At 44.3% G+C, this 25,789-nt stretch overlaps 1 protein-coding gene across 4 annotated transcripts; it reads left to right on the top strand.

Moving 5' to 3' along the window:
- Positions 1-4: 4 nt before the first annotated feature.
- On the top strand, positions 5-24,466 carry ankhd1 (ankyrin repeat and KH domain containing 1). 4 transcript variants are annotated; one of them, XM_072395993.1, is made up of 39 exons: positions 5-463; positions 3,494-3,647; positions 9,847-10,003; positions 10,169-10,316; positions 10,455-10,602; positions 10,691-10,924; positions 11,041-11,135; positions 11,529-11,684; positions 12,131-12,212; positions 12,470-12,661; positions 12,792-12,901; positions 13,086-13,173; positions 13,689-13,816; positions 13,929-14,072; positions 14,172-14,274; positions 14,387-14,649; positions 14,785-15,072; positions 15,179-15,593; positions 15,705-15,844; positions 15,940-16,051; positions 16,177-16,322; positions 16,413-16,555; positions 17,227-17,440; positions 17,600-17,775; positions 17,992-18,154; positions 18,257-18,352; positions 18,436-18,552; positions 18,651-18,819; positions 18,925-19,124; positions 19,242-19,603; positions 19,786-19,938; positions 20,162-20,311; positions 20,602-22,147; positions 22,262-22,451; positions 22,603-22,728; positions 22,901-23,152; positions 23,264-23,454; positions 23,542-23,709; positions 23,823-24,466. In XM_072395993.1, the coding sequence occupies exons 1-39, from the start codon at positions 185-187 to the stop codon at positions 23,880-23,882; spliced, it is 8,058 nt and encodes a 2,685-aa protein (XP_072252094.1). In that variant the 5' UTR covers positions 5-184; the 3' UTR covers positions 23,883-24,466. The 4 variants fall into 4 exon arrangements, with proteins under 4 accessions (XP_072252094.1, XP_072252093.1, XP_072252092.1 ...); XM_072395992.1 differs by having other exon boundaries at positions 11,523-11,684; XM_072395991.1 differs by having other exon boundaries at positions 10,154-10,316.
- Positions 24,467-25,789: the final 1,323 nt, after the last annotated feature.

Below are 25,789 nucleotides of genomic sequence, written 5' to 3'. Positions count from 1 at the left end.
GTGCGTATCGGGTTAGGTTGTTAGAAAGTTAATGGCTGGGGGAAAGAGATCCTCCTCAACCCTCGCTTCGGGAGAGTTTCTGGATTCCCTGAAGTAAAATCACGCAAATATCTTCTAAGAAAGCGCCTGGACGGACGTTTAAGTCAACGACTAGCTTGTTAACACACGTATCGTGAACATAAGTATGCAGGATGCAGTAGCCGGGACGGCAATGCTGACGGACGGCTTCGAGGACGAGATTGACTCGGTGACTCCTCGCTCCCCAGTGGCAGGGATGGGGGTAGGAGCGACACCAGGAGGAGTCGGACTAGGGGGCATTGGGATTGGTGTAGGTGGAAAGAAAGTGCGTTTGTACGGTGAACCTGGCGGACCTGCTGCAGAAAGACTGGATTTCAAACTAGCGGCCGCGGCCGTTCTCTCCTCGGGTCCAGGATCCGGCAGCGACGAAGACGAGGTTTCAGAGGTAGCAACGCTAAGCTAGTTAGCTAAGCCTAACCAGAGAACATTCCTCTCCTAGCGCGAGCTGGCTGGCTGCTAGCTAACGCATTAGCTTGCATTTGCCAACCACCCCCTCCCAGGCCGCTAAAATTACGTAAAATTAACCAGCAATGTCATGGAATAATACAACTTGTCAGTTCAGATGCTTCTGGACAGTTCGATGTCGACAGTGTTTGGTGAGACAAGGGCAGTTATTCACGCCAACCGGCTGAAATGTTTTATTTATGCAGCGCAGGCTGTGGCCACGGCCTAGTTCGGGTGGAAGCGACGACGGCCTCGTTTGGTGCTGTCGTCTCGCAACACCCATCACAAGTTTGCAGCCTTCCAACAGCTTTCCAACCACACAAAATAGAAGATGTCCACGGACCCACGGACGAATACGGCCAGCTAAATACCTGCCATTTCATAGTTGTGGTGCAATTACGTCACTTTTCCAAATCATGTAAATTAACTCCGATCGTCCCAGAGCTAACTTTTCAATACGTTTAGATCGTGTTTGTTTCAAGCGGAACTACTCGAATCGTCCACATTTGGTTCTGTTAAACGTGCAGGCTGGGTTATTCACGTTCAGCCTCGGTCGCTTCTCTGGCCACCAACACTGTCAACTTGATTTGTCTCGTCGTATTGGAGAGCAGCTTGAATTCGTGTTGTGAGGTGTCCAACTTTCCATGTCACACACGGGGACAGGTGTGATGGCATCTCCTCACCTCGGCTAAACATACTGTGGACGTGTTTGTAATCTACTCAGACGCACAGTTTAAATAAGATGTCTCTTCAGCCCAAATTTGATGCGCAACTCCACCTTTCGGGCGGTTTTGTAAAAAAACTCAACAAGTGCATGCCTTTTTTTATTATTGTGAGCAGCGTGGTTCAAGATCTTTAGACGTTCTGGGCACACTCTTGTCATGTAATTGACTTGATCATATATGACATCAGTGGACCCAGGAGCTAAAGTTGTTTGCCTGCTAGATGACAAATGATTGGTAGGAACAAACCTATCAAAGGTCTCCAATTTGACATTTGCATAGTATCCTGAAGGGTAATGTTAAAGTTGTAACACTACCATCAGATTGTTATGGACTGCTGAAAGAGTCAGCACCTGACCATCCGAGTAAACCTGTTGAGCTGTCTCTACTATACTTTACTAACATCTGACTCAAGGATTATCCGACCGAAACACTACAGCCATGGCAGTCTAGTAAGGATGTCAGCTGACACCACTGTCAATATAATCTGACTGTTTTTGTCAAAGCGTCAGTCTTGTCATAGTGGAAGGAGGGGAAAAAAAACATCTCAAATTAGTTTGCCACACCACAGGCAATCCGTTGAATCTGATTGGAAATGTATGGCTTATGTGTCATGTTTCCTCGTACCCCCCAAAGTATAGTATCGGGCGGATATGGGACATTTGTTATGGTGTTTCACTTCAATGGTGAACTTGCTGCTCTGGGCTGTAGCTAAAATCTGAGCCCCAGGATTAAGCAGATGCCATTCTAGGCCTTTCCAGCTCTGTGGAGACCAACACTCTGGGAACTGTAGTTCATTAATAGTGAAGACTCTTACCCATTGTTGATTACAAAGGCCTTCGTAGAACTACAGTTCCCATGAGCTGTTTTGTCCAGTGTTCATATGGTATAGCTGAGTTCCTCCTAATTGCTGAATGTTGACTCTCCCAAGATTCGTCCTCTGGGCCAGACCCTGAAAGCCTGCTACAGTTTATGTAATGACACACACACACACACACACACAGATATTACTGTTACTCTTTAACATTATGGAATAAGCTGTTTTACAAACTGTTGAATCACAGTGGTTTGTGATGCAGTCTTATTATTTTAGTCACACCTCCAAGGCACTCTGTTTGCTCAACATTTGTCATGTTTGTACAGTATATGATAATTGATCGCATAGAACATTTCAGAAGAAGGAAGAATATTGTTATATTAATCCTCAGTGCGTGGGGTCAATACGCTCAGGTACCAGCAGCAGCATGTCCCCGAAGATGAAAACCAGCAAAACATTTCTCACTGCAGAGTTCTACCCACAGGGATCTAATAAGACTTCATAATAGGAAAATAAACTTAAATAATCTGATAGCTTGATTTGGACTCTGTACGGATTATTAATTTTCTAGGTTGATTTACTGGCAACCGTTTATTGTTGGGTTTTGTGGGGGTATTGATTCACAACGTTATGAGGCTCGCTATGAGATTTAATCCACATGTCCAAAAATATGTCCTGTAATTTCAACACCATAAACAAGAGGTTACTCCGAAGATACCTGTGAATACAAATCATCGTGACATTGTTTTTTTTTTTCTTCTAGATAACATGTTAAGGTCATGACTTCTTTTTTTTTTTTTTTTCAGTGTGTTGAATATTGATCACAATTTGCAAAATGTTTACCCGAGCAGATAGAAAACCTGGAGTCGTTTAGTTTGACAATTAGGAGGCGCACTTGATCAAGGGAGTAGCTTCTACTTTCATTTGGGTCTTTATTTAGCTGAATAATCTTTTCTGCAGTACATGACAACAAAGTGTGCCAAAGCTCAGGTATGAGACTGTAGTGCTGCGCTTGGGTAGCTGACTCTCAGCTGAATCTCTCTGTGTGTAGGGGTTATAATTCCTCACCATAGTGCTTCCTGTGCTTTGACTCTTATCCCTGAGAGAAACTGTAAATAAACAAGAGCCACATGTCTGCTCCTTTTATAATTGGTGTTCATGTAGGGTGACATTTATACATCCCAATGTAAACTAATCTGCAGAATGAATTATCGTATGACGGGTCATATTTTCACCATCTCCCCCTCACCAGTTGTTCTGTTTTCTGTCAGTAAGCCAGATATTGGCTGCTGAACTTGGTCTGCTGCTTTTTAGACATTAGCTTGCATGTAAAATACAGTGCAAGCTAAGTTGAACATCAAAGTAGTGAAAGGAATGAAAAGAAAAAAGAAATCATCTCTGACCTTTCTCTCTCCCTTTCCCTCACTCTCAGGTGGAATCATTCATTTTGGACCAGGAGGACCTGGATAACCCCATTATGAAGACAGCGTCAGAGTTGCTCTTGTCCAGCGCCACAGATGGAGTAGATTTGAGGACTGTTGATCCAGAGACACAGGCCCGGCTTGAAGCTCTACTGGAAGCTGCGGGTATGACTGCTTTGTCTCAACTTAATTCAGTTTAAGACGTCATTCTCGCTAATTTGCAGTGAATCAGCGTCTTATTTGCCACACCCATTTTTATATAACCTCTCCTAACTTGTGCTTTTAACATGCACTAACTATGAACACCACATCTTTCTGCCTTACACCCCCCCCTCCCCCCCAAAAAAAAACAAAAAAAAAAAAACTACTTGTATCAAGCTGAAATGATCATTTCAAAATGAAGATGATCTTCTGTTTCTGTTAGTATCACATCTGCAGACAGCCTAAAAGTGATTTTGGATAAATTTGTTTAATTAGAACTTGTAATCTCTGTTTAAGAAGGCCTGTATCGATTAATCCAGTAGCGCTGGGTGTCCTGGCCTCATTTGGGCTTGTGAACATTACCGTGCAGATTAACACAGGAACACGCTTGAGCCTCCACAGCATGCACAGGGTTTGTGTTGAACAGCTAATGGCTAATCTCATTTTAGTCCCCTTTCTCCCAGGCTAGTCCTACTCGAAGAGGGGATAACTTACATAATCAGTTTTCTTAAGATCTGTTACAGTTAGTACAATAACAATATAAATTATTTGTTGGTTTATATATATATATATATATATCTCCTCTTTAGAAAATATTTAGTTGTAAATTCTTTTTTGTATAATACAATAATAATATTTGAGTGTAATGGTTGTGACAAAAGGAATTGGGCAGCCTCTTCCTTCTCAACTTGAACAAAGTGGCCACAGCTGTGAAGACCCTCACCAGGGAACATACCAAGAATCTGGTGATGTCTGTGGGCTGTAGACTCGGGACAGGTGTTAACTGTGAAAGATTCACTACTTAATTTGGGTAATTTAAACTTTTCAGAGTCCGTTGAAACGAGCAGTTGTTCACACACTGTTCATTTGAAGTGGGTGCAAATAACTTGGAATCAGGGCTGAGTTATGAAAATCAAACCTGTACATATGGTTGTTGTTAATTTCCATTCTACTGAGATCAAAGAAAAAAAAAAAAAAAAGAATAGACACCATCCTGCTACTTTAATCTGACTGTTAAACTTGAGCGTTTTTAACATTTTTAACAAGGTTTTTTTTTTTTTTTTCAAAATCTAGGCACAAATGTTAACAGATGATCCGCAAAGTATAGCTTATAGGAATACAGAACATCTCTAAAGGAGCATTTCGTTGTGGTTATTGTAGCTAAAGTGGATTCCGCTGTTTATATATCCTGCAAGACTTAGCTGCTTTCATCATAACGAGCTGGCACGATGATCGGCAGGATAAGCTACACGATCAGGCTGCAGTCGTGGGCTAGGCCTTCAGTTTTCTGCGTTGCCCATTTCTGACGGACAGCAGAGGCATCAAAAGCTCTATGTGCATGTGGTAGAGAACAGTGGTCAGGGCTAAGGCTACAACAAAACCGGCTGTCTGGTCTCCTGACAATCACGCTGTCTAATGGCCACTTGCCAAGAGCGTCAGCGATTGTTGGGTTTACCGTTTCATTCACGCTTTACCTGCTTTTCAAGACAATTGCCGAGAAAATCGTGTCATAAGCCTGTTTTCCCAGCATTGTTTTGATTTGCATGTCTAAGAGGTATAAAGAATTAAATGAAAATGATAAAAAATAAATTAATAAATAAACCTCCACTAATGCTCAAAAAAAAAAAGTTTGGACACAGCGCTTTAGGTGGTTTCTGCCTGACATTTTGATGAAAACAACTGAATTGCAGGTAAAGACAAAGATAACAGGAGTTGCATGCCGTTCGACTTATTTAGCCCATCATGAGGTGCATAAAATCTCACACAGTGGTCTGTGCTTTGGCTAGCTAGTTGGAACGCCAACCTCAGCAGGTGCGGCAGTAACACGGTACCGTACACACATGTACGTGACACGGCGTCATAGCTGCGTCTCAGCTTTCATTTAAACAAGAATGGTTTATTTTTGAATGTTAAAAACGGAGATGAAACACAAAATATTTCCAAATCAATAAACTTACAAATGATCATATTACTTCCACATAGAGCTGGCTGTACCTGTTATATGGATTGACAAATGAAAACATTCGTTTGGGATCAGGTAAAAAAAAATAATAATCTCAATGGTGACCTTTACTCCTGGAAAAACAAGAGATTAAAGAAAACTGTTGGTTTAGAGCTCTTAATAAATTTATCGAGCTGTTATTTCTTATTTCTTTTATGATTAAGAGTGTCCTGTAGGCTTATTTATGACGTATTCCAGCTGTAATACAAGTCACAAGTTTATTATTAATGAAGGCTTCTTTTACTACTAGCTGTACCTGGGTGACTCTGACGATTATCATCAGTTCTCTGTACTGGTTATAGATTTAGTCAGAGGCAAAAACAAATGTTGAAAAAGGTGATCGTAGAAAAAAAAGGTAAAAGACAACTGTAGTATGAACTAGAGAAGGTATGTACTTGTCATTGTCCTGTATTGCCGTGCCTGGACTGCTTGAATTGATGGTCACTGACTTCTTCACTGAGTTCTTGTGAGACTTGGAGTATTACAAATAAACATCATCTTAAAGTGACAGCTGTTGGTCTCGGCTGGGATCTGCGCAATTTTCCCCAGACTACATAGGCAGATTACAAGTGCAGTTAACCTTCAAAATGTCAATAATAAAAGTTAATTTGAACTTTGAACATATTCACATATTGCACACTTGAGATGTTCAGTCAAGCGGCGAAAAAAAACTGATGGTGTTTCCCATGTTTCTACGTCAGTAAAGCGGTAAAGAGGCTACTGTTTCTTTTTTTTTTCTACTTGCAGGCTGCAACATTGTATTTATGATAAAGCTATTGCCCCTATCGATACAGTGTAACGGACTGCATTTTAAGATCGTGGTAAAAGTATTTCAAACAGTACACGCGCCTCAGGAAGATGTAGGCTCAGCTACTATAAATGTCAAACATAAATAGACTTTGATATTGACTTTCATGTGAATTCCACATAACATATGCCTTATCAAGCCAGCAAAGCAGCAGGGCCGCACATTAGCCTTTAGTGAACTGTTATGTCAAGCACTTCCTGAACACATACGTATTGCATGGAGCAGCCTCGTGTGCGCTGATAAACATCTTACCTTTGATCCAGAGATGCAAGGCGAAGCTCACTTGTTGAATTATCAGGCGGCTGCAGCAGCAGCAGCAGCGTTGGAAACATCTTCCAACCCTGACTCGGTCAGGAGACCATGTGGGCTTTCATTTTACTGTGAGCGTTGTATTTACTGCATGCCACGGCTAAGAACAGTAGCACCGTCGGAACGATTTTTCACCACTTTTACACATCACACTGTGGCAAGTGTTCGACACGTTCATGTTCTATAGGCAGATTGATTTCCAGAGCTCTAATGTTACACGTCCAGACATGCCACTGATGTCACTTGCAGGGGAGTTTTAGTTACTTTGAAACCGCTATTAGTCCAGCAGAAGTTTATGTAGAATAAGATTATGATACTGAAATGGGTTTAAGCCTGGGAAGTCACCTTCCCAGCATGTGTTTGAACGCTGTAAGTTCTCAAGGGCAAAACCAAAATGACAGTCGACAATAAATAAATAATTATTTTCTTTTACATGATTTAAATAAATGTGCATTTTCAGGGGTTGACCTTTTAACGCTAAACATAAAGGTTAAATCTACAGGATTTTGAACACTGATGCAGATATTTGCGCTGTGACCATTTTGAAGCGTAAGGTCATCCTTACTGCTGCAAGAAGTCGCACCACCTCTGTATGTAATAAGTTCAACGATATAACAGCCAAACATGCTACATGTGCAGTTCAGTGCACAGTCTGCAGCAGCCAAACCTTCCCTGAACAGATGGCCGTCTTCACTTCTCACTAACGGAGCCGAAATTACCTTTACTTCCCTGCGATAGATCGCTCTAAATTGTTACTGTTATTGTCAGTGTTGTCACAGTGTTTGGTCCAATATTTAGCTCCTGCTTTTTCAAAAAAAAATATTTCTTTATCTTTTAAATCAAGTTAAATCAAACCATGATTTTTTTCCAAATTCCAAATGTTTTTCTTTTTCTGGGACCGATCTTAATACTCATTGACCAGACAAAGCGGAAACACTTGAAATAACTGTCGGACTTAAAGAATTTAAAGCACTTCCCATAGCAATGCTATAAGCAACACGTGACACGGCTTTTTTGGCAAAAAGAAACGCAGCAACAGATGCGAAGCACATGAGAAAATATGAGACGATGAAATAGAATATGACATCAGACAATCGGGCAAAGCTGCCTGGTGCTTAAGAAGTGTGGCTCTCCCTGACCAGTTTATTGAATTTGTCGTCTCAAACGTGTCGCAGCTGGTAAACGGCCTTTAGACCAACTCCTGTAGGTCGTTTATAAGTGCGTGCTTAATGTAACCAAACTGTTGCGTCAGCATTAAACGTTGGTCACTCGTTAGCAAAGGTTCGCAGCGGTAGTGTCGCTCCATTTTTCTCCAGGCTCCACCTGCCCTGACACATTTTGTCTTGGTACAACTAGATTGGAGAACTTGTTGTTTGTGTCAACATGGCGGTTTGGGGTGGAGCCGAGCAGCAACGGCTGCTTATGGGTAAACACGCAATGAAAAGATGGTTAACGGTGAAAAGTCTCTCATTGTCCGTTGACATGGTTGTTAATGCGAGATGTATTCCCCAGTATAAAAATGTTAAAACAGTTTCCATGCTCCGTTTACTCTGCTGTAAATCAGGCGAAGCCGTGGAGCTAAAAAGACCTCTTAGCCATTTTTAAAAAGCTTCTAATTGCATTCAAACCGTTTTCCTCCAGAGTAAATTGTTTGTTCCTGCTTAATGGGAAGTTTTCTGCAAGAACGTTGACATTTAGTGAGGTCTTATTTTATATACCGGCTGACACTGTAATCAACAAGTTGGATAGAAATGTTTCCACCGGTTAGTGTTTGTGGTGCTCTGGGTGTATGCAGCGCGGTGGGTAGCCACTAACCAGTTGAGGGAAAGCGAAAATATGTGCAGTACATGTGAGCTTGCCTTGACCTCCATGAGAGCTCTGTCCATTTTGGATTACTAAGAAGTGGCACGGCCTAAATTGATAGAAGTCAGTTACTAAAAGCGTAATTCAGAGCCGTCGTCAGTTGATTGTTTCATACAGAAATAGGGTCAAATAACTGAATTGCCCTCAGTTGATTTATTTTTTTTTTGTTTGTTTTCAGCTGAGGTAATCGTATGATGTCCACCCCCTATCTATATTCAGTCTGTTTTGGTCTAGAAAAGTGTTTGCTTTTGCTGAGCTGATGCAGTAATACATTAATTATCAACTTCCTTGACCTCCTCCCCTCTGCCTTTGGGAGAGTTGTGAAATCTTGGTCTCAGAGACATGCTAAGTTTAGCTCAAGTTGCAGTCCAAGTGGTGAAAACATAGGACCTGGAGGACTGAAGGCTCCCTTCTGCCCTGCTAATAGTTTTGTTGAAGCTGAGCCTGAACCATTCAAAGGATTTTTTATTTTTTTTTTTTATTTATTTATTTTTTTTAATTTTTTTTAGTTCTTCCTTCTTTTGGCCCCTCGTCCTTTATTTTTACACATTTTACACATAAAAGCCTGAGTGGGTTGTTGGTTGGGTAACGGTCCTTGTTCTCACTCTTGAGAGCTTTCAAAACAGGTTATTCGCTAAAAAACAAAAGACGCATTTTCTTTTCACGTGTCCTTTAGCACACACTCTTGTCACCCATGGCCCCATTTTTGGCTTTTTCTCAACGAGCACAACAAACACAAGCACACATTTCCATGTCTCGTGTCAAGTTGATGTCTCGGTAGTTGTTTTTCTCTCTCTAATTTCACTTTCCCGCTAGTTCACTAACAACTGAATCTTATGTTAACTAGTCTGCATCACTAACTACCTCCTTCACTGCATTCCTTGTTGTTGACACACAACTGAGATTACATTCACAATCCAGTTGTTCCTCAGCAGATACTGTTTGAACCTTACTATTCCGAATTATAGATATACATTGAAAGTAGTGACAGGATGTATTAAACGATATTAACAAACGCTTGTGTGTGTGTGTGTCCCCCCCCCCTCTTCTTTGTGTATGCTGCTACTAACCCTGGATTGGACTTGCTGGACTGGACTTGCTTCCTCATCTGGTCTGGTGTGGTTATGCTCCCCTGTGGTTTGCACTGCCCTATGCACCTCTGCCTTCTTGGTGTTCGGCAGGCATCGGTAAACTGTCCACTGCCGATGGTAAAGCTTTTGCAGACCCCGAGGTGCTGCGCCGGCTGACGTCATCAGTGAGTTGTGCCCTGGATGAGGCGGCAGCTGCCCTGACCCGTATGAGAGCCGAAAACACACTCAACGCTGGCCAAGCCGACAAGTATGTATCCCATACTTATTTGATAATCCCTCTGCCCCTCAGGTCTCAGCTGCATGTACTCTTTGCTTTGTGTATGCGTTTCTCTTCAGTGTCTGAGTTAATGTGAGGCGCATGTGTGTTCGCCTGTCACAGTGGCAGTAATTGTAGCAGTTTGGTTATTTTCAGCCGTAGTTTAGCAGAAGCGTGTTCAGATGGGGACGTCAACGCTGTGCGCAAATTGCTGGATGAGGGACGAAGCGTAAATGAGCACACAGAAGAAGGGGAGAGCCTTCTGTGCCTCGCCTGCTCGGCTGGCTACTACGAACTCGCACAGGTATGGAGGATATGAGTTGAATATGTTTTCCTATATTAGTTATTTACTTTTTTTTGAGTTTTTAAAACAAAAAGCAGATTTATTTATTTTTTCCTCAATCTTGAGTTGCTTAACCTTATTTTACTTGCTGTCCTTCAGGTTTTGTTGGCTATGCATGCCAATGTAGAGGACCGGGGCATCAAGGGGGACATAACGCCACTTATGGCTGCTGCCAGTGGAGGTTATGTGGACATTGTCAAACTGCTTCTAGTCCACGGGGCGGACGTTAATGCACAATCTTCCACAGGTAAAACTGCGACCATTTCTTTCATTGTAATTGTTCATTTTAACATCCGTTTTGCTGTCAAATTAACCTCACCGCTGTCTTCTTCCAGGCAACACAGCTCTGACGTACGCATGTGCAGGTGGCTTCGTAGATGTGGTGAAGGTTCTGCTGAAAGAGGGCGCAAACATAGAGGACCACAACGAGAACGGACACACCCCCCTGATGGAGGCGGCCAGTGCTGGCCACGTTGAGGTGGCCAGGGTACTTTTGGAGTATGGTGCCGGGATCAACACACACTCCAATGAGTTCAAGGAGAGTGCTCTCACACTTGCCTGCTACAAAGGTCAGAGCTCTAATATTGTGTTTGTGTGTCATTGGTTTTTGTAAAATCCTCTTTAATGAGGCTTTTCTTACCTTTTTTCACTTCAAACGGCATTTTTATTCCTCCCTTCTGTTTAGGACACTTGGATATGGTGCGTTTTCTGTTGGAGGCCGGGGCAGACCAGGAGCATAAAACGGATGAGATGCACACAGCACTGATGGAGGCTTGCATGGTGAGCATCTGACCCAAACCTCTATTTTCTTTTTCTTTCTCTTTTAAGCTAATAGTTCGTCTAAGACCTCAGGTTTGCTGTTCTTCATGATTTAATTTTTCATTAGTTTTGGTTGAAATTTCAACAAATTGACATATTTTATTCACATGTCATGAAGATTTCCTCACATTTATGTTGTGTTTTTGTTTGACAGTAGAGATGAAAGAAAAAGTCTTTTTATCAGTTGTCTAAGATTTAAGCAAGTGTGTGTGTCATCCTCATATTATGGTAACATTTTACGTACAATGCTGTTTTCAGACCGAAACCGACGATATTTCAGCTGAACTGCTTAGGGAGTCAGCGTATTTATTCAGGTGCTTATCTCTGCATTCTCTGTGTGTCTCGCTGTCCCAGGACGGCCATGTGGAGGTGGCGCGGCTGCTGTTGGACAGCGGTGCGCAGGTCAACATGCCAGCTGACTCCTTTGAGTCGCCCCTCACGCTCGCAGCTTGTGGAGGACATGTGGAGCTGGCAGCCTTGCTCATAGAGAGAGGTGCCAATTTAGAGGAGGTGTGTATAAGGATAGACCCATAAATAACAACACTAGTTTAGGAAAGGAAGTACACAGGAAGTAACAAAAGTAAACCTAAGAAGGCACAGTTCTTAGTCATCCCTTTGAAGCTGTTACTATAAATATGAATTAGCTGCTGTTGACTGATTTCTTTTCTGTGACGACATGCTGCCTTACTGCAGCTGAGATCTAGTGCACTGAACTATGAACCATACTTTTAGCAACAACTCCAGTGATTGGAGTCGTGTGAACTAGATAACTGAAAATGTTCTGGCAACATTTGATTTGATTTTAATCTTGAATACCAAAAGTGAAAAATGTTCTGACTTCATTGAGAGTACAAAGGGCGCAAGTCAAACGAATTTCCGCACCACATAGCAATCTTTCCATGAGTCACAGTCACCCTTGAATTTTCTTATCTGTTAATGCCTCCGATTGTGTCCAGGTTAATGACGAGGGCTACACTCCCCTGATGGAGGCAGCAAGAGAAGGCCATGAGGAGATGGTAGCACTGCTGCTGGCTCAAGGTGAGGAGCTTTGCTCTTAAATCGGGGGAACAGAAACTTGATGTCGAATGCCAGTCCACTGAATTGTTTATACTTGTTTGGCTGGGATCGGTTTTCCCATAAAGTTTCTCTACTTTTGAAAAGGAGGAAGCTGAAGAGTCTGAAAGGAATGCAAACTTGATAGTTAAATTATATGTGTAAGTTGTTCCCTTTTGTGAAAGCAAACAGTCATCGGTTTTTCTAACTTTTCCTTTTTTCTTTTTTTTTTTTTTGTTCAGGTGCCAACATCAATGCCCAGACAGAGGAGACCCAAGAGACCGCCTTGACTCTAGCATGTTGCGGAGGCTTCTTGGAAGTGGCGGACTTCCTCATTAAGGCAGGGGCCGACATTGAGTTAGGCTGCTCCACTCCTCTAATGGAGGCTGCACAGGAAGGTCATCTGGAGTTGGTCAAATACCTCCTGGCTGCAGGTGAGTAAGAAAGAGAAGGCAAGATGGTGCAGATCTGAAAGAACAAGGATGCAAATTATAGGCTTAGCTGCATTAACAAAGCCTTACTCGTACCTATGTGCTTACAATTCTAATCCCTTTTGCCATTCAGGGGCAAATGTTCATGCCACCACAGCAACGGGTGACACAGCATTGACGTATGCGTGCGAGAATGGACACACTGATGTAGCAGACGTGCTGCTACAGGCTGGAGCCAACTTGGTATGCCTCGTGTTTTAATTCCATTAGTCACTCATGATTGGACTTTTGTGTGCAGATGTTACAGTGAACACAGTGACAGAAAGCAAAAAAGAAAAGGCTTGTAGAACCATATCTGCATTATGATTTCTAATACAAATCATATCTCTTTTGTAACTCCACAAATGCATCTTTGTTTGTTCTCTAGGAGCACGAGTCTGAGGGGGGGCGGACGCCCCTGATGAAAGCAGCAAGGGCAGGACATCTCTGTACAGTGCAGTTTCTTATCAGCAAAGGTGTGTTATTGACTAGCTGTTTAGGTTAACTAATGAATGCACTTACTTGGAGATCAATAATCATTTGAACCTAACTCGCTTTGCGACTCTAGTTCAGTGCTTCATCTTCACCCCCCTTACGAGGCCAGCTGTATCATGAAAAATTAGCTATATGAGCTCTGTTAGAGATGCTTGTATTTCCTTTTTTTCCCCAGTTTTATGGTCATGGTTTTTATGTCCAGTTTCCATTTTTTCTCTTACATTTACTTAATTTTTTTGTGTATGGTAAGTTTATGAGAAGAGTATTGCAATAAGAAATGACAATGTCATTACATTAAGGGATCAGAAGTCTTAAATAAAATTTAATATTTTCAGCTGCTTCACCTGAAAATAACTTTGCTTTTATAGTCGATAATATTAAAGTTCTGATAAAGACATTTCGATAAAGTGTGTTTTTGTGAGTTTATCGTGGATATGATTGTGCCCAGGATGAGTTTCTAATTATTCTCATACTCGTGTATTTGTCTCTTGTTTAGGTGCTAATGTGAACAGAGCTACTGCTAATAATGATCACACAGTGGTGTCCCTGGCCTGTGCTGGGGGGCATCTAGCCGTGGTGGAGTTGCTGTTGGCACATGGAGCCGATCCAACGCACAGACTCAAAGTAATGCACTCGTTTGTGATTAACACCCTTTGTGATCAAAAGCCTGCACATCCTTCTGTGTTTGAAATGAACCGGTAATGAAAACCTTTTCTTTTTTCCACACCTTTTGTAGGATGGTTCAACTATGTTGATAGAAGCTGCTAAGGGTGGCCACACTAATGTGGTGTCCTACCTGTTGGATTACCCCAACAACATTCTGTCTGTCCCCGCCCCTGACCTCTCTCAGCTCACACCCCCATCGCAAGATGCCTCTCAGGTATATTCTTCAGTGGATGTTATGGACAAATGGTCTTCTTTTATTAAGCTATAGCTATTGTTGTCAATTGCCTGAGCCTAACATTTCCTGTCATAACAGGTTCCTCGTGTCCCATTCCAAGCTCTGGCCATGGTAGTGCCCCCTCAAGAGCCAGACAGAGCCCCATCAAACATCGCAACACCCCCACCCGTCTCCAGCAAAGGTAAAAAGCGCCATCTCCCAATGGGTATGCTCACAAAGTGAAGTTTTCTCTAAGCCGTTTAGCTTTTATCATATTTCCATGCTAACTTTGATCTCTTTTTGTTTAAATTCAGGCCTGTCCAAACAGAGACAAGCAGCCCTCCAACCCGGAGTCCCCAGTTCAGTTAGCAGGGGGCCTGAAACAGAGCCTCTGCCACCCTTCCACCTGTGCCAGCCTCTAGAATGCATCGTGGAGGAAACTGAGGGAAAGTTGAATGAGCTGGGCCAGAGAATTAACGCTATTGAGAAAGCTCAGCTACAGTCGCTAGAGCTGATTCAGGGGGAGCCGCTCACCAAAGACAAAATTGAGGAGCTGAAGAAGAGCCGAGAGGAGCAGGTAAAATTCATCATTTACTTCCAGTCTGATTAGAGAATTAAATCGGATGGACATGATTACCTTAAATGCTCTTTTGCAAATCTAACACTGTATTGGAGGTTTAGTCAAACAAGGATATGACGGTTCTGTCTTAAGGTGCAGAAGAAGAAGAAAATTTTGAAGGAGCTGCAGAAGGTTGAGCGCCAGCTGCAGTTGAAAACACAGCAACAATTCACCAAAGAGTACATGGAGGCAAAGGGCTTAAAGGAAGAGCAGGAGGCAGGACAGAGTCAAGGGCCGGGGCCGGGGCCGGGGAGTACGATGACTCCTCTAGGGCCTCTTCCCACCACACCGGGCGGTCAGGTACTCACTGGCTCTGACACAGATGAAGAGGCCAACAAAGATGGGGAGCAAGAAGAGCAGCCAGGAGAGGAAGGGGATGAGGTCAATTTCATGGTCATTTTAGTGTCGTTTATTAGTTTTTCCTAATGATGTCAGCTGTCAGCATTTGTATTGACATTGAAGACTTATGCTTTCTGTGTGTTTCCAGGAAGAGGAAGAAGATGACGAAGAGGAGGGTTCAGAGGAAGAGGCAGACGGCGAAGAGGATGATTATCCCAAACTTCCTCAAGTGGGCACAATCCTCTACAGGGATGGCCCACAGCAGCCTCCGCTTCCTCCTTCGCCACAGACTCAACCTCAACCACCTCCCCTGCCGCTTCAGGCCGCTTTTGTCCCCATCCAGCCCTTACCAGACTACAACCCTGCAGACTATCCGGGAAGTACCAGCCCGGAGCTGCAGAGGGTACTGGTGGGGCAGCAGATGCTGGGCCAGCAGCAGCAGGGTCAGGTTCAACAGCTAGCAGGGTTGGGTCCAGGAATGATACCTCAACAGGCTCCAGATGGGCTTATGGTAGCTACACCTGCACAGACGCTCACAGAGACACTGGACGACATCATGGCAGGTAAGGCCATATCTGGTTGCAGAGACTGCTTATTATTCTAACTGGATGTAAGACTTCCACAACCCTAACCTGTGTGTTTGGCTACTACCCCCCCTCCCCTCTCTGTTGCAGCTGTGAGCAGCCGCGTGCCCATGCTGAACACTACAACGTCACCCACACCCTTGTCCCAGCCGCCCACACAGACGAACGCAAACATCGCATCGCCCCCTTCGGTCCTGCCCCTCTACCCCTCTGTTGACATAGATGCACATGTAAGATGGAAAGCTAGTTTGACACGTTGTATTCATGGCCATACATATATGCACACGGTCTTATACCTTCTTCTGGAATGTTTTTTTCCCTACAGACGGAGAGTAATCATGACACAGCGCTGACGCTGGCATGCGCAGGAGGCCACGAGGAGCTGGTGTCTGTCCTTATTGCACGCGGAGCCAACATTGAGCACAGGGATAAAAAAGGTAGGGGAGAAGGATGATAAAATGAGCATAGGAAAAGGACTGGTAATGGTTTTCTAAACATGTGAGTTATGAGTGTGATTTTAATCCATATAAAGTAACACATATATTCTTTCTGGTCTCCACAGGTTTTACTCCTTTGATCCTGGCTGCCACTGCTGGTCATGTCGGTGTGGTTGAGGTGCTCCTGGACAAAGGGGGTGATATTGAGGCTCAATCAGAGAGAACCAAAGACACTCCTCTCTCCCTGGCCTGCTCTGGGGGGCGCCAGGAGGTAAGCGCATCATCTTTCAATGGAACCTCGCATTAAGGACATTGCATTTCAATATTTTTAAAAATGTTATCGTTCTTTTTCCCCCAACAGGTTGTGGAGTTGCTGCTGCTGCGGGGAGCCAATAAGGAACACCGCAATGTTTCGGACTACACGCCTCTTAGCTTGGCTGCTTCTGGGGGTTACGTCAACATCATCAAGATCCTCCTCAATGCTGGAGCTGAAATCAACTCAAGGTGAGCAACAACATGGTTGTAGTTTGTAAAGGTGGGTGTCATTTGGAGGATTCGACACCTCACAGATCATGGCATTCTTTGAAGTAAAATGATGGGACTTGTGTAATTACTTTACATTTTCATGTGTCCTGTACAAAAACAATGCGTCTATAAAGAGTTCCCTTGTCCAACCTGCATTCACTGTTTCACTACATATTGATTACCAATGACTTATTTCTGATGAGTAGTGCGTAGTTTTCCTGTCTACATGTGCAAACCGGTTTGGACATGCACACAGTCCAATAAATGCTACCTTTTGGTAGCTGCACCAGAGCTTCCCATGCATAGGCATCTAATCAGTCAATTATAAAGATTAGGAAAATTGTAGAAATGTGGAAAACAGACTCTCCCACAGAGTCTCTTCGTTACACAATGACCTCACAGCCAAAAGGACGTTAAAACCATGAATTTACCTTTAAGGCTATAACTTCAGAATCAAGGTGCTCTAAGTTGCTGCTCTTGTAAAGCAAAAATGCGTGTTGGATGGCGAGATTGTAATGGAATAATAAAATGGTTTAAATACTTATTTGATTTAATGGAAATATTCACCATATTCATTTAGCCTGAAGCAGACAGACGCTGTTGTGTTTTGGGTTTTGGTCTCTAAAGGATGTACTAACGTGTTTCCACAGGACTGGCAGTAAGCTGGGAATCTCTCCTCTGATGCTGGCAGCTATGAATGGCCACGTGCCAGCAGTGAAGCTGTTGTTGGATATGGGCTCAGATATCAACGCCCAGATTGAGACCAACAGAAACACAGCTCTGACCCTAGCCTGCTTTCAGGGCAGAGCTGAGGTTGTCAGTCTGCTGCTAGATCGCAAGGCCAACGTAGAGCACCGTGCTAAGGTGAGTAGTTGTGCATTTTTTTTGTTTTTTCTAATAAACATTAAAGCAGATGGCCTTCCATTGACTTGATTTAAAATGAAGGTGCATTTCTTAAATTTTTAATACAATCCCTATTCTGGTCCTTTGTTGTTTTTAACCACCGATTGATTGTTTAAGCAGACCGGTCTTACCCCTCTGATGGAGGCAGCGTCAGGAGGATACGCAGAAGTGGGTCGAGTCCTGCTGGACAAAGGTGCTGATGTCAACGCTCCCCCCGTTCCTTCATCCCGAGACACTGCGCTCACCATCGCTGCCGACAAGGGCCACTACAAGTTTTGTGAGCTGCTTATTAACAGGTAAGCGCTCCAGGGCTCTCATGTGTGGAATTGAATTCTAATATTCTTATGAGCCGTTTGTTCTGGTTTCCTTAGAACCACTGAATGCATAGATCATTTAGCAGATGTATAAAGGCACACATCTGGGGATTTCTAACCAGCTGTTAGCCAGAATTTCAGCTGGTTTCCAACCACCAGTTTTTTCTCTTATGGTAACGCTTCTTTCTTTCCTTTTAGGGGGGCTCATATTGATGTACGTAACAAGAAAGGGAACACTCCCCTCTGGCTGGCAGCAAATGGTGGTCATTTTGACGTGGTTCAGCTCCTGGTGCACGCCAGCGCTGATGTGGACGCTGCAGACAACCGCAAAATTACCCCACTCATGGCTGCGTTTCGCAAGGTGCGAACCCGAGATTTAACCCGCGATAGCGTATGATAGATAACCTGTGATGCAGCTCTTTGGCAAACTTCTGGTTACTAACAAATGCACTTAACATTTTAGGGTCATGTGAAGGTCGTGCAGTATCTCGTGAAGGAGGTCAATCAGTTCCCATCAGATATTGAGTGCATGAGATATATCGCCACCATCGCCGACAAGGTAGATATTGATTTCCTCTTCATTTGTCACAGATGTAATCAGGATATGAGCAGAGCATCTATAACTCTAGTTGTTCCCTGCAGGAGCTCTTAAAGAAGTGTCACCAGTGTATGGAGACAATTGTCAAAGCAAAAGACCAGCAGGCAGCTGAAGCCAACAAAAACGCTAGCATTCTCCTCAAGGAGCTTGACTTGGAGAAGGTAATGTTTTTGCCGTGCTCGGGGATATTAAGTTATCCTGAATGAAATAATCAGATTTCAGGAATCATATTTGAATGGGAATCTGTTGTGTCTAACAGTCTCGGGAGGAGAGCAAGAAGCAGGCACTGGCTGCCAAGCGGGAGAAGAGGAAGGAGAAGCGCAAGAAGAAGAAGGAGGAGCAGAAGAGGAAACTAGAGGAGGAGGAGGGGCAGAAAACCAAGGAGGAGTTGTCTGAGATGCAGGAGCAGAAAGAGGATTCAGCCGAAGGTAACCGTGCACTAATTCTTGCTCCACTACCAGAAACTGGACGTAGAATAAGGTTTGTATTGAACAGTTGACTGATACTCTGGTTTAATCTGAATTTTATTCCAGAAACCGAGGTTCCCATCGAACCTCCCAGTGCAACCACCACCACCACCATCGGTATCTCTGCCACCTCCACCACTTTCACTACAGCTTTTGGTAAGAAGCGAGGGAGTGTGGCCACTACCCCAAGCACCAATCGTAAGAACAAAAAGAACAAGACCAAGGATTCAGCGCCCAGCGAACCGATCATATTACAGGATCCACAGGTGAGCACTGCTCCTCCTGTGCTCTTTGGTTTTCTTTGTTTATTAGAAACATAGGAGATTGCATTGTTGTGCATTTAGAAAAAGAAAAGATTCTTATGGCATGAATTTTGTTTTTAGGTTGCACTAGCACAGCATAAGGCTGACAAGAATAAGATCCACGGTGAGCCACGGGGAGGAGGTGGGGGAGTGACGGGCGGCAACAGCGATTCTGACCCCCTGGATAGCACCGACTGTGCCAGTGAGAGCAGCAGCAGCGGGGGAAAGAGTCAGGAGCTCAACTACCTCCCTGACCTCACCTCATCCGCCTCCTCCTCTTCCTCTTCTTCCTCCTCTTCCTCCTCCTCCTCGGCCCCCTCCTCAGGAGCAGCCCAGTCCCAGAGCCTCCTGCCCGGCCCGGAGAAGAGACACTGTCCTCAGCTGCAGACTGAGGGCAAAGTGGACAATAAGGTCACAGTGTCCATCTCAAAGCCAACGCAAAAGTGAGCCTCTGATTAAGCTGAACACAATGTTTTTGTCTATTTCAGTTTTTCTTTTTTTCGTTTGTTCCCGCTGTCGACTTTTCATTCAGCCGGTGTCAGTGGCGAACAACAGATCTTATCCTAACTGTATCACATCGTGTCTGTACGCAAACTGAAGGCGAGTGCTGTCTGTTTTGTCACAGAGCTCCAGATGCAAGCGACTCCACCTCCAACTCTTTGCCCTCACCATTCAAGACCATGGCTCTTCCTGTCACCTCGCCCAACAGTAAGCTCAGCCTCACAAGTCCGAAGAGAGGCCAGAAAAGAGAAGAAGGTTGGAAAGAGGTGGTCAGAAGGTCAGTTCACGGGTTTAGCTAATATTTATACATTACCAAGATTACGTTTTGTCACTCTCAAAGCTGGATATTGCTCTGTTTTGTAAATCGTTTACACATCTACATTTCACACATACAGAGCTAAAGAATTAGTGTATTTCCATGTATTAAGTATATGCAGACTATTAATCTCAATTACCACAGTATAAATCTAAATGTTCACACATTACCGCTTCTTTTACAGATCAAAGAAACTGTCGGTGCCGGCCTCTGTTGTGTCTCGGATCATGGGCCGGGGTGGCTGCAACATCACAGCCATCCAAGACGTGACGGGAGCTCACATTGATGTGGACAAACAGAAGGACAAGAACGGAGAGAGAATGATCACCATAAGGTAAAAACAATGCCTTCTGGTGGACTGTAAATGCTATTGCAGCTTTAATAGACTATAGCAAGCTTTTTAAATTCCTATCCAAATGCAACATTAAACGCATTTGAAACTTTTGCTTCTGATGAGCTTACAAACTAAAATTTACAAACTAGCACCATGCTGCCGGGCAGTTTAAACATGACATTTTAAGGCTGTAGAGTCAGAGGTTTGGGCTTATTGTTTGTGTAATCAGTGTAAATATTGTGCTATTTCAGATTTTGATGTTCTGAATGAAATGTACAATTTTGTTTCAGAGGAGGCACTGAATCTACAAGGTATGCAGTGCAGCTGATCAATGCCCTAATCCAAGACCCAGCCAAAGAGCTTGAGGACCTGATTCCCCGGAATCACATCAGAGCCCCTGGCTCTAAAACGACATCAGCTTCCTTCCCCAGTACCACAGGGGCCACCAGTGGTTCAACCACCGGCCCAAAGGCTCTAAGCTCATTGGTCACATCTGCTGGTGTTTCGTTCCAACCCTCCTCATCTACGTCTTCATCCTCCTCTCAGCCTGGGGGAAAGATCGGGAAGGGGCTGTCGTCAAATGTCAGACAGCCTTTCCCAGTGTCTCTGCCCCTAGCGTATGCTCACCCTCAGCTGGCTCTACTCGCTGCTCAAACCATGCACCAGATCAGACACCCACGTCTACCCATGGCACAGTTTGGTGGCACTTTCTCACCCGCCGCCAGCACCTGGGGACCCTTTCCCGTGCGTCCCGTGAGTCCCGGCAGCGCTAACAGCTCTCCCAAACACAACGGAGGAACCAACAACACTGGGGCTCAGGCAAGACCTAACTCAACCAATAGTGAGCACATCAGCACAGCTAGCTCAGGAACGCCAGTCACAGCCACCAAGACGACAACCACCAGTGCGCCCAACACATCTGCAGCTGCAGCTTCGCCTCATACTCCTAATCCCACTCCTTATAATCCCCAGCCTAGCATCCCCACTCCTTCCTCTGTCAGAAAACAGCTCTTCGCCCCAGACTCCAAGCCTACAGGCGTCACACCTGTGTCTGCTGCAGCTGCTTCTAGTGGCGGTAATGCAGTACGGGGTACAGGTTCTCCCGCACATCATAGTTCCGCTGCATCTACAGCTAATGCCTCTCAGCTGCCAGTCGGATCTATTTCTCAGCCTCCCATCCAGTCAACTAAAACGGAGCCCAGTACCGTCGCCCCTCCTGGAAAAGACAAGCCATCTCTACCTGTAGAGAACCAGCCTGTGTCTGTCAGTGAGAGCCTCAACTCTGTGGGTTTTACTTCTCCTGCAATGGCTTTAGCTTCCAAGGCAGAGCCTCGACAGCAGTTACCACCCCCTCCCTCCTCTGTACAATCCACAGAGGCTCCTCCTCCTCTCCCCAACCCACAGTCCAGCTCACATCTTCCCTCAGTACCTCCTCCTGTTCTCTCACACAATGTTGCACACCCCAACAACACTGTTCCCCACTTCTCAGCCCCTGCACCTAGAGTCTCCCACCGTATGCAGCAACCAGGGCCTTACTATTCCCTCCCAGAGCAGCAGCAGCAGCAGCAGCAACAACAGCAGTCTGTGTTTGTACCCTTCAGTGGTCAGCAAGAACCCCCGAAACAGACCCAAAACCCGACATCCCAGCCAACAAGTTTGCCCCTACAAGCCCAAGCTCAGGCTCCAGGCTCCATTCAGGTCTCTGCAAATCTGGGGATAATGAACGGTTCTCAGATGCAACATGTTGCCAGTGCAGGCAAGCCTCAGCAGATCCCCCCTAACTTCGGTCCCGCAGGCCTCTTCAATTTCAGCAGCATCTTTGACAACAACAGCCAGGTGAGTTTAACCATGACATCTGGAGCATTGCATTACATTTAATCTTTGAGATGTTGCATATGATAAGACCGCTCGGTATTTATAGTTTGGTTAACCACTGTGCTTGACCTCCAGGTGGGAAACAGTCAGGTGTGGGGTGCATGCCATTTGCCTGCTCGATCACCCCCTGAGCAGTCGTACTCGGCCCCTCCAGCCTACATGAGCATGGGCCAAATGGAGAATATGATGGCCCCACCTCCACCAGACAGCTCCAAAGCCCCTGGCTACCGTTCTGCCTCCCAGAGGATGGTCAACAGCCCCATAAGTATGACTGCTTTCTTTGACTTAATAGACATTATTTTTTGTTCGTGTATAAATGACAGAGTTTGTCCCTGTTGGGGTTAGGCTTCAATTTTTAAGATTAATAAAGCCAGAGGAACCAAATTAACTGGATGTTTTATGGTCTGTTCCCACAGCTTTGACGAGCTATGCTACCAGTATCTCTGGCAGTCCTGTGTATCTGCACGGTCACGCTGGGGTTGGGGCACCATCATTCAGTCGACAGCACTTTTCCCCTCACCCATGGAGTGCTTCCACTTCAGGTAAGACCATTTTGAATGATCGATTTCGTACGGTGTATTTGAATTGCATTTTTCTTGGATTCTTGTTTTTTTTTTTTTCTCTTGAGGAGCTCAACAAATTATTCTTTGAAATAACACTCTGAAATGTATTAACCTGAGCGTTTTCCTCCTGTGCTATGTTCTTTGAAACCAGGTGAATCCCCTGTCCCACCTCCCCCCACGGTGTCGTCCTCTGCCCTATCCACCTCAGCCGTAGCCCCTCCTCCGCAGCCGAAGCCAGGCAACACTTCGCAGCAGGACCGGAAGGTTCCCCCACCCATCGGCACAGAGCGTTTGGCCAGGATCAGGCAGACGGGTTCGGTAAACCCACCTCTACTCACGACCAGCTACACGGCGTCTGTCGGACAGGGTGGCATTTGGTCTTTCGGAGTTGGTAGTGCCTCAGGTAAGAGATTTTTAGAAATCTGTAAATTCAACCCAACCATCACATACAGGATTTCAGTTGCATTGTTGCGATATAGAAGGAAAAGGTCCTAACACTGTTTTTTTGGTACAGAGGCCATGTCTGGTTGGTCCCAGCCCCTGATGGGCGGCCACATGATGCACCCGCACCCGCAGCTGCAAGCAGAGCAGTCAGCCTTTTCTCAGCACCAGCCCATGGAGCAGGACGACACGGGCATTGCAAACCCTGCTAACAGCTACCACCAGCCTCAGCATTTGCCCAACAGTTACATGGACTTCCAAAAGGTAACACAAAGCCCCAGTTTTATTGAAAATCCCCCCCGTTTTTCTTTTATCTGTGTGTTTCACCAATAATATGTTGCTCTCTGTTAGGGGATGCCCATGTCAGTGTATGGAGGAACCATGATGACCCCTCATCCTCCCATGGCAGAGGGCCCGGGTGGTCCAGTGTACAATGGTTTGCACGCAGGTGACCCTGCATGGAACCCCATCATTAAAGTGGTCCCAAACAATGCAGATAACTCTGACCCACAACAGCAGGTCAGTTAACATTTCATCAAACTTAGAAGGTGTGCGCAGACATGTGTCATTTATGAGATGGGTTATTTCAGTGGAGATATTCATACTCATTCCATCTTCATCCTGTCTTTCAGGTGTGGCCTGGTACCTGGGCACCTCATGTGGGCAACGTGCACCTGAACCACGTCAACTAGATGGCGTCCACAGCAATTAAACACACACAGCATGACCCACAGCGCAAACATGTAATACCAACAGAGGAGTATGACCGAATGAGACAGAAAAAAAAAAAAAAGTACACCATGTTAACTTTAGTAGAGACCTGAAAGTGCAGAGCAAAAGTTAAAGAATTGGAAGTTCTCTTGACGCCATTCTTTGATGTGCCTATCTCAAACAACTAAAGAGGAAATTGAGCTAAAGCCGTTATCCTGATGTGTCCTGATGATGCATACAAACATGCGCGGTCACCTGTTCAACAGGATCCATTCTCTGCGTAGTTTAGCGATTTTGACTTAAACCCACATACACCGTTCTTGGGCTGCAGGGGGGCTCAACATGAAGTAGCTATTTAAACTTGGCCCAGAACTAGATGATGATGATTACCTAAAGAGAAAGAGAAATCAGAACCTTTTAGAGTGGTAAATACATGTATAATTGTTTACATACTAAAAAGGGTTAAAATGAGAGTAAATTTCATGTCGTATAGTGGCTCTACTTTACGTAGCCTGTATTAATGTGAAATATTTACCTTAATATTCAATAAAAAGATTGAAAAGTATTTGTGTGCTTTTTTTTTTGTTGCTTTTTTTAATTTAACGTTGTTCTTTACATATTTTTCAGTGTTGACTGAACATGCCTTAAACAGACCAGAGGTCTTGGTATTTCATTCATTGGTGAAATTACACTTTTTTTTTTTTTTTTTATCCATTGAAGGCAAAACTACCATGTCAGCGAAGAAAATAGGGAGGGAAAATCCTCTAAATAATCACTTTGTGATTTTTATTTTTTTTTCAGTACTGCTTATGTTTTATTTTTGTGACAATACGTGTAATCGTGCCGAACCTGACGGGGAAAGAGGGAGAGCAAAGAAAAAGAAACTAAACAGAAAGCCCACAGCACACGCTCATGGTCCCCCGAGCTGTCCTACCTACCCAAAGAGCCCCGCCCACCAGATACCACTCAGCACACCCACCCCCCAGGGTGTAGTGTGTGTGATAAGTAGTAATGTCTCGGGTGTAATAAAAACTGAGGGGTGGGGGTATTGAGACATAGAAGCCTGGGAGGAGAGAGGCAGACGTTGTTTACATGCTAATATGATTGAACATTTCTAAACTGGTTTAACGCACAGATCGTTCTTCGCTTTCCAGTTCATGAGAATTGTCTTCTTTGCGATACAAAACACTGTGAGGACCATGCGTGCTGAGTTGATCTCCACGTTGATGTCATCAAAGTCACCCAGTATGCACAGCGTGGGGCATGCAGGAAGACTACACTGGAGCCATGTTGATAGGTCCTCACAAAGCTCAAGCCAGAACTTCTGTACAGGCGCACAAAACCGCAAAGCGTGTGCATAATCATCAGGTGTGTGATCTGTGCACAGTGTGTAACATCCAGCCTGAACATCTTTTGACCTGTATCATATGCTCTTGAATTTGGAGAGCTATATAGTATCCTTCTATAGTAAGTATGACCCAAACCCAAATGTGTTTAATGTTGCAAATAAGAATTTCCAGTGATCTCGATCAAATACTTTTTCTGCATCTGGAGAGATAATTATGGTTTCCAGCAGTCTATGAGATTAATTAGCCTGCATGTGTTAGTAAATGAGTGTCTACCCTTTATAAAATCTGTCTGGTCGGGATGTATTATTAGGGGAGTTATTTTTTTCTATTCTTTTGGCGAGGGCTTTACAAGTTATTTTGAGGTCTACATTTATTAGTGATATTGGGCGGTAGCTGGATGGAAGTATGGGGTCTTTTCCTGGTTTCTGTTGTAGGATAATGTTAACAGAGTTCATGTTTGGGTATAATCTGCCGTTATCCTGAACTTATAATACTATTTTGTGAAATGTAGGTGCCAAAACACTCCAAAATTCTTTGTA

The sequence above is a fragment of the Leuresthes tenuis genome, unplaced genomic scaffold (assembly GCF_036924035.1).
Source record: "Leuresthes tenuis unplaced genomic scaffold, fLeuTen1.0.hap1 SCAF_11, whole genome shotgun sequence".
In the NCBI taxonomy this organism is placed as follows: domain Eukaryota; kingdom Metazoa; phylum Chordata; class Actinopteri; order Atheriniformes; family Atherinopsidae; genus Leuresthes; species Leuresthes tenuis.
Note: the sequence above shows the minus strand (reverse complement) of the source record. Positions and strands in the feature narration are given on the sequence as shown.

Bases quoted from the DNA above. Each gene is read 5' to 3' on its own strand.
- ankhd1 (XM_072395990.1), top strand. From the start codon at position 185: ATGCAGGATGCAGTAGCCGGGACGGCAATGCTGACGGACGGCTTCGAG. The intron at 12,902-13,085 runs GTATGCCTCGTG...TTTGTTCTCTAG, and splicing joins TACAGGCTGGAGCCAACTTG to GAGCACGAGTCTGAGGGGGG. The intron at 14,275-14,386 runs GTAAAAAGCGCC...GTTTAAATTCAG, and splicing joins CCCACCCGTCTCCAGCAAAG to GCCTGTCCAAACAGAGACAA.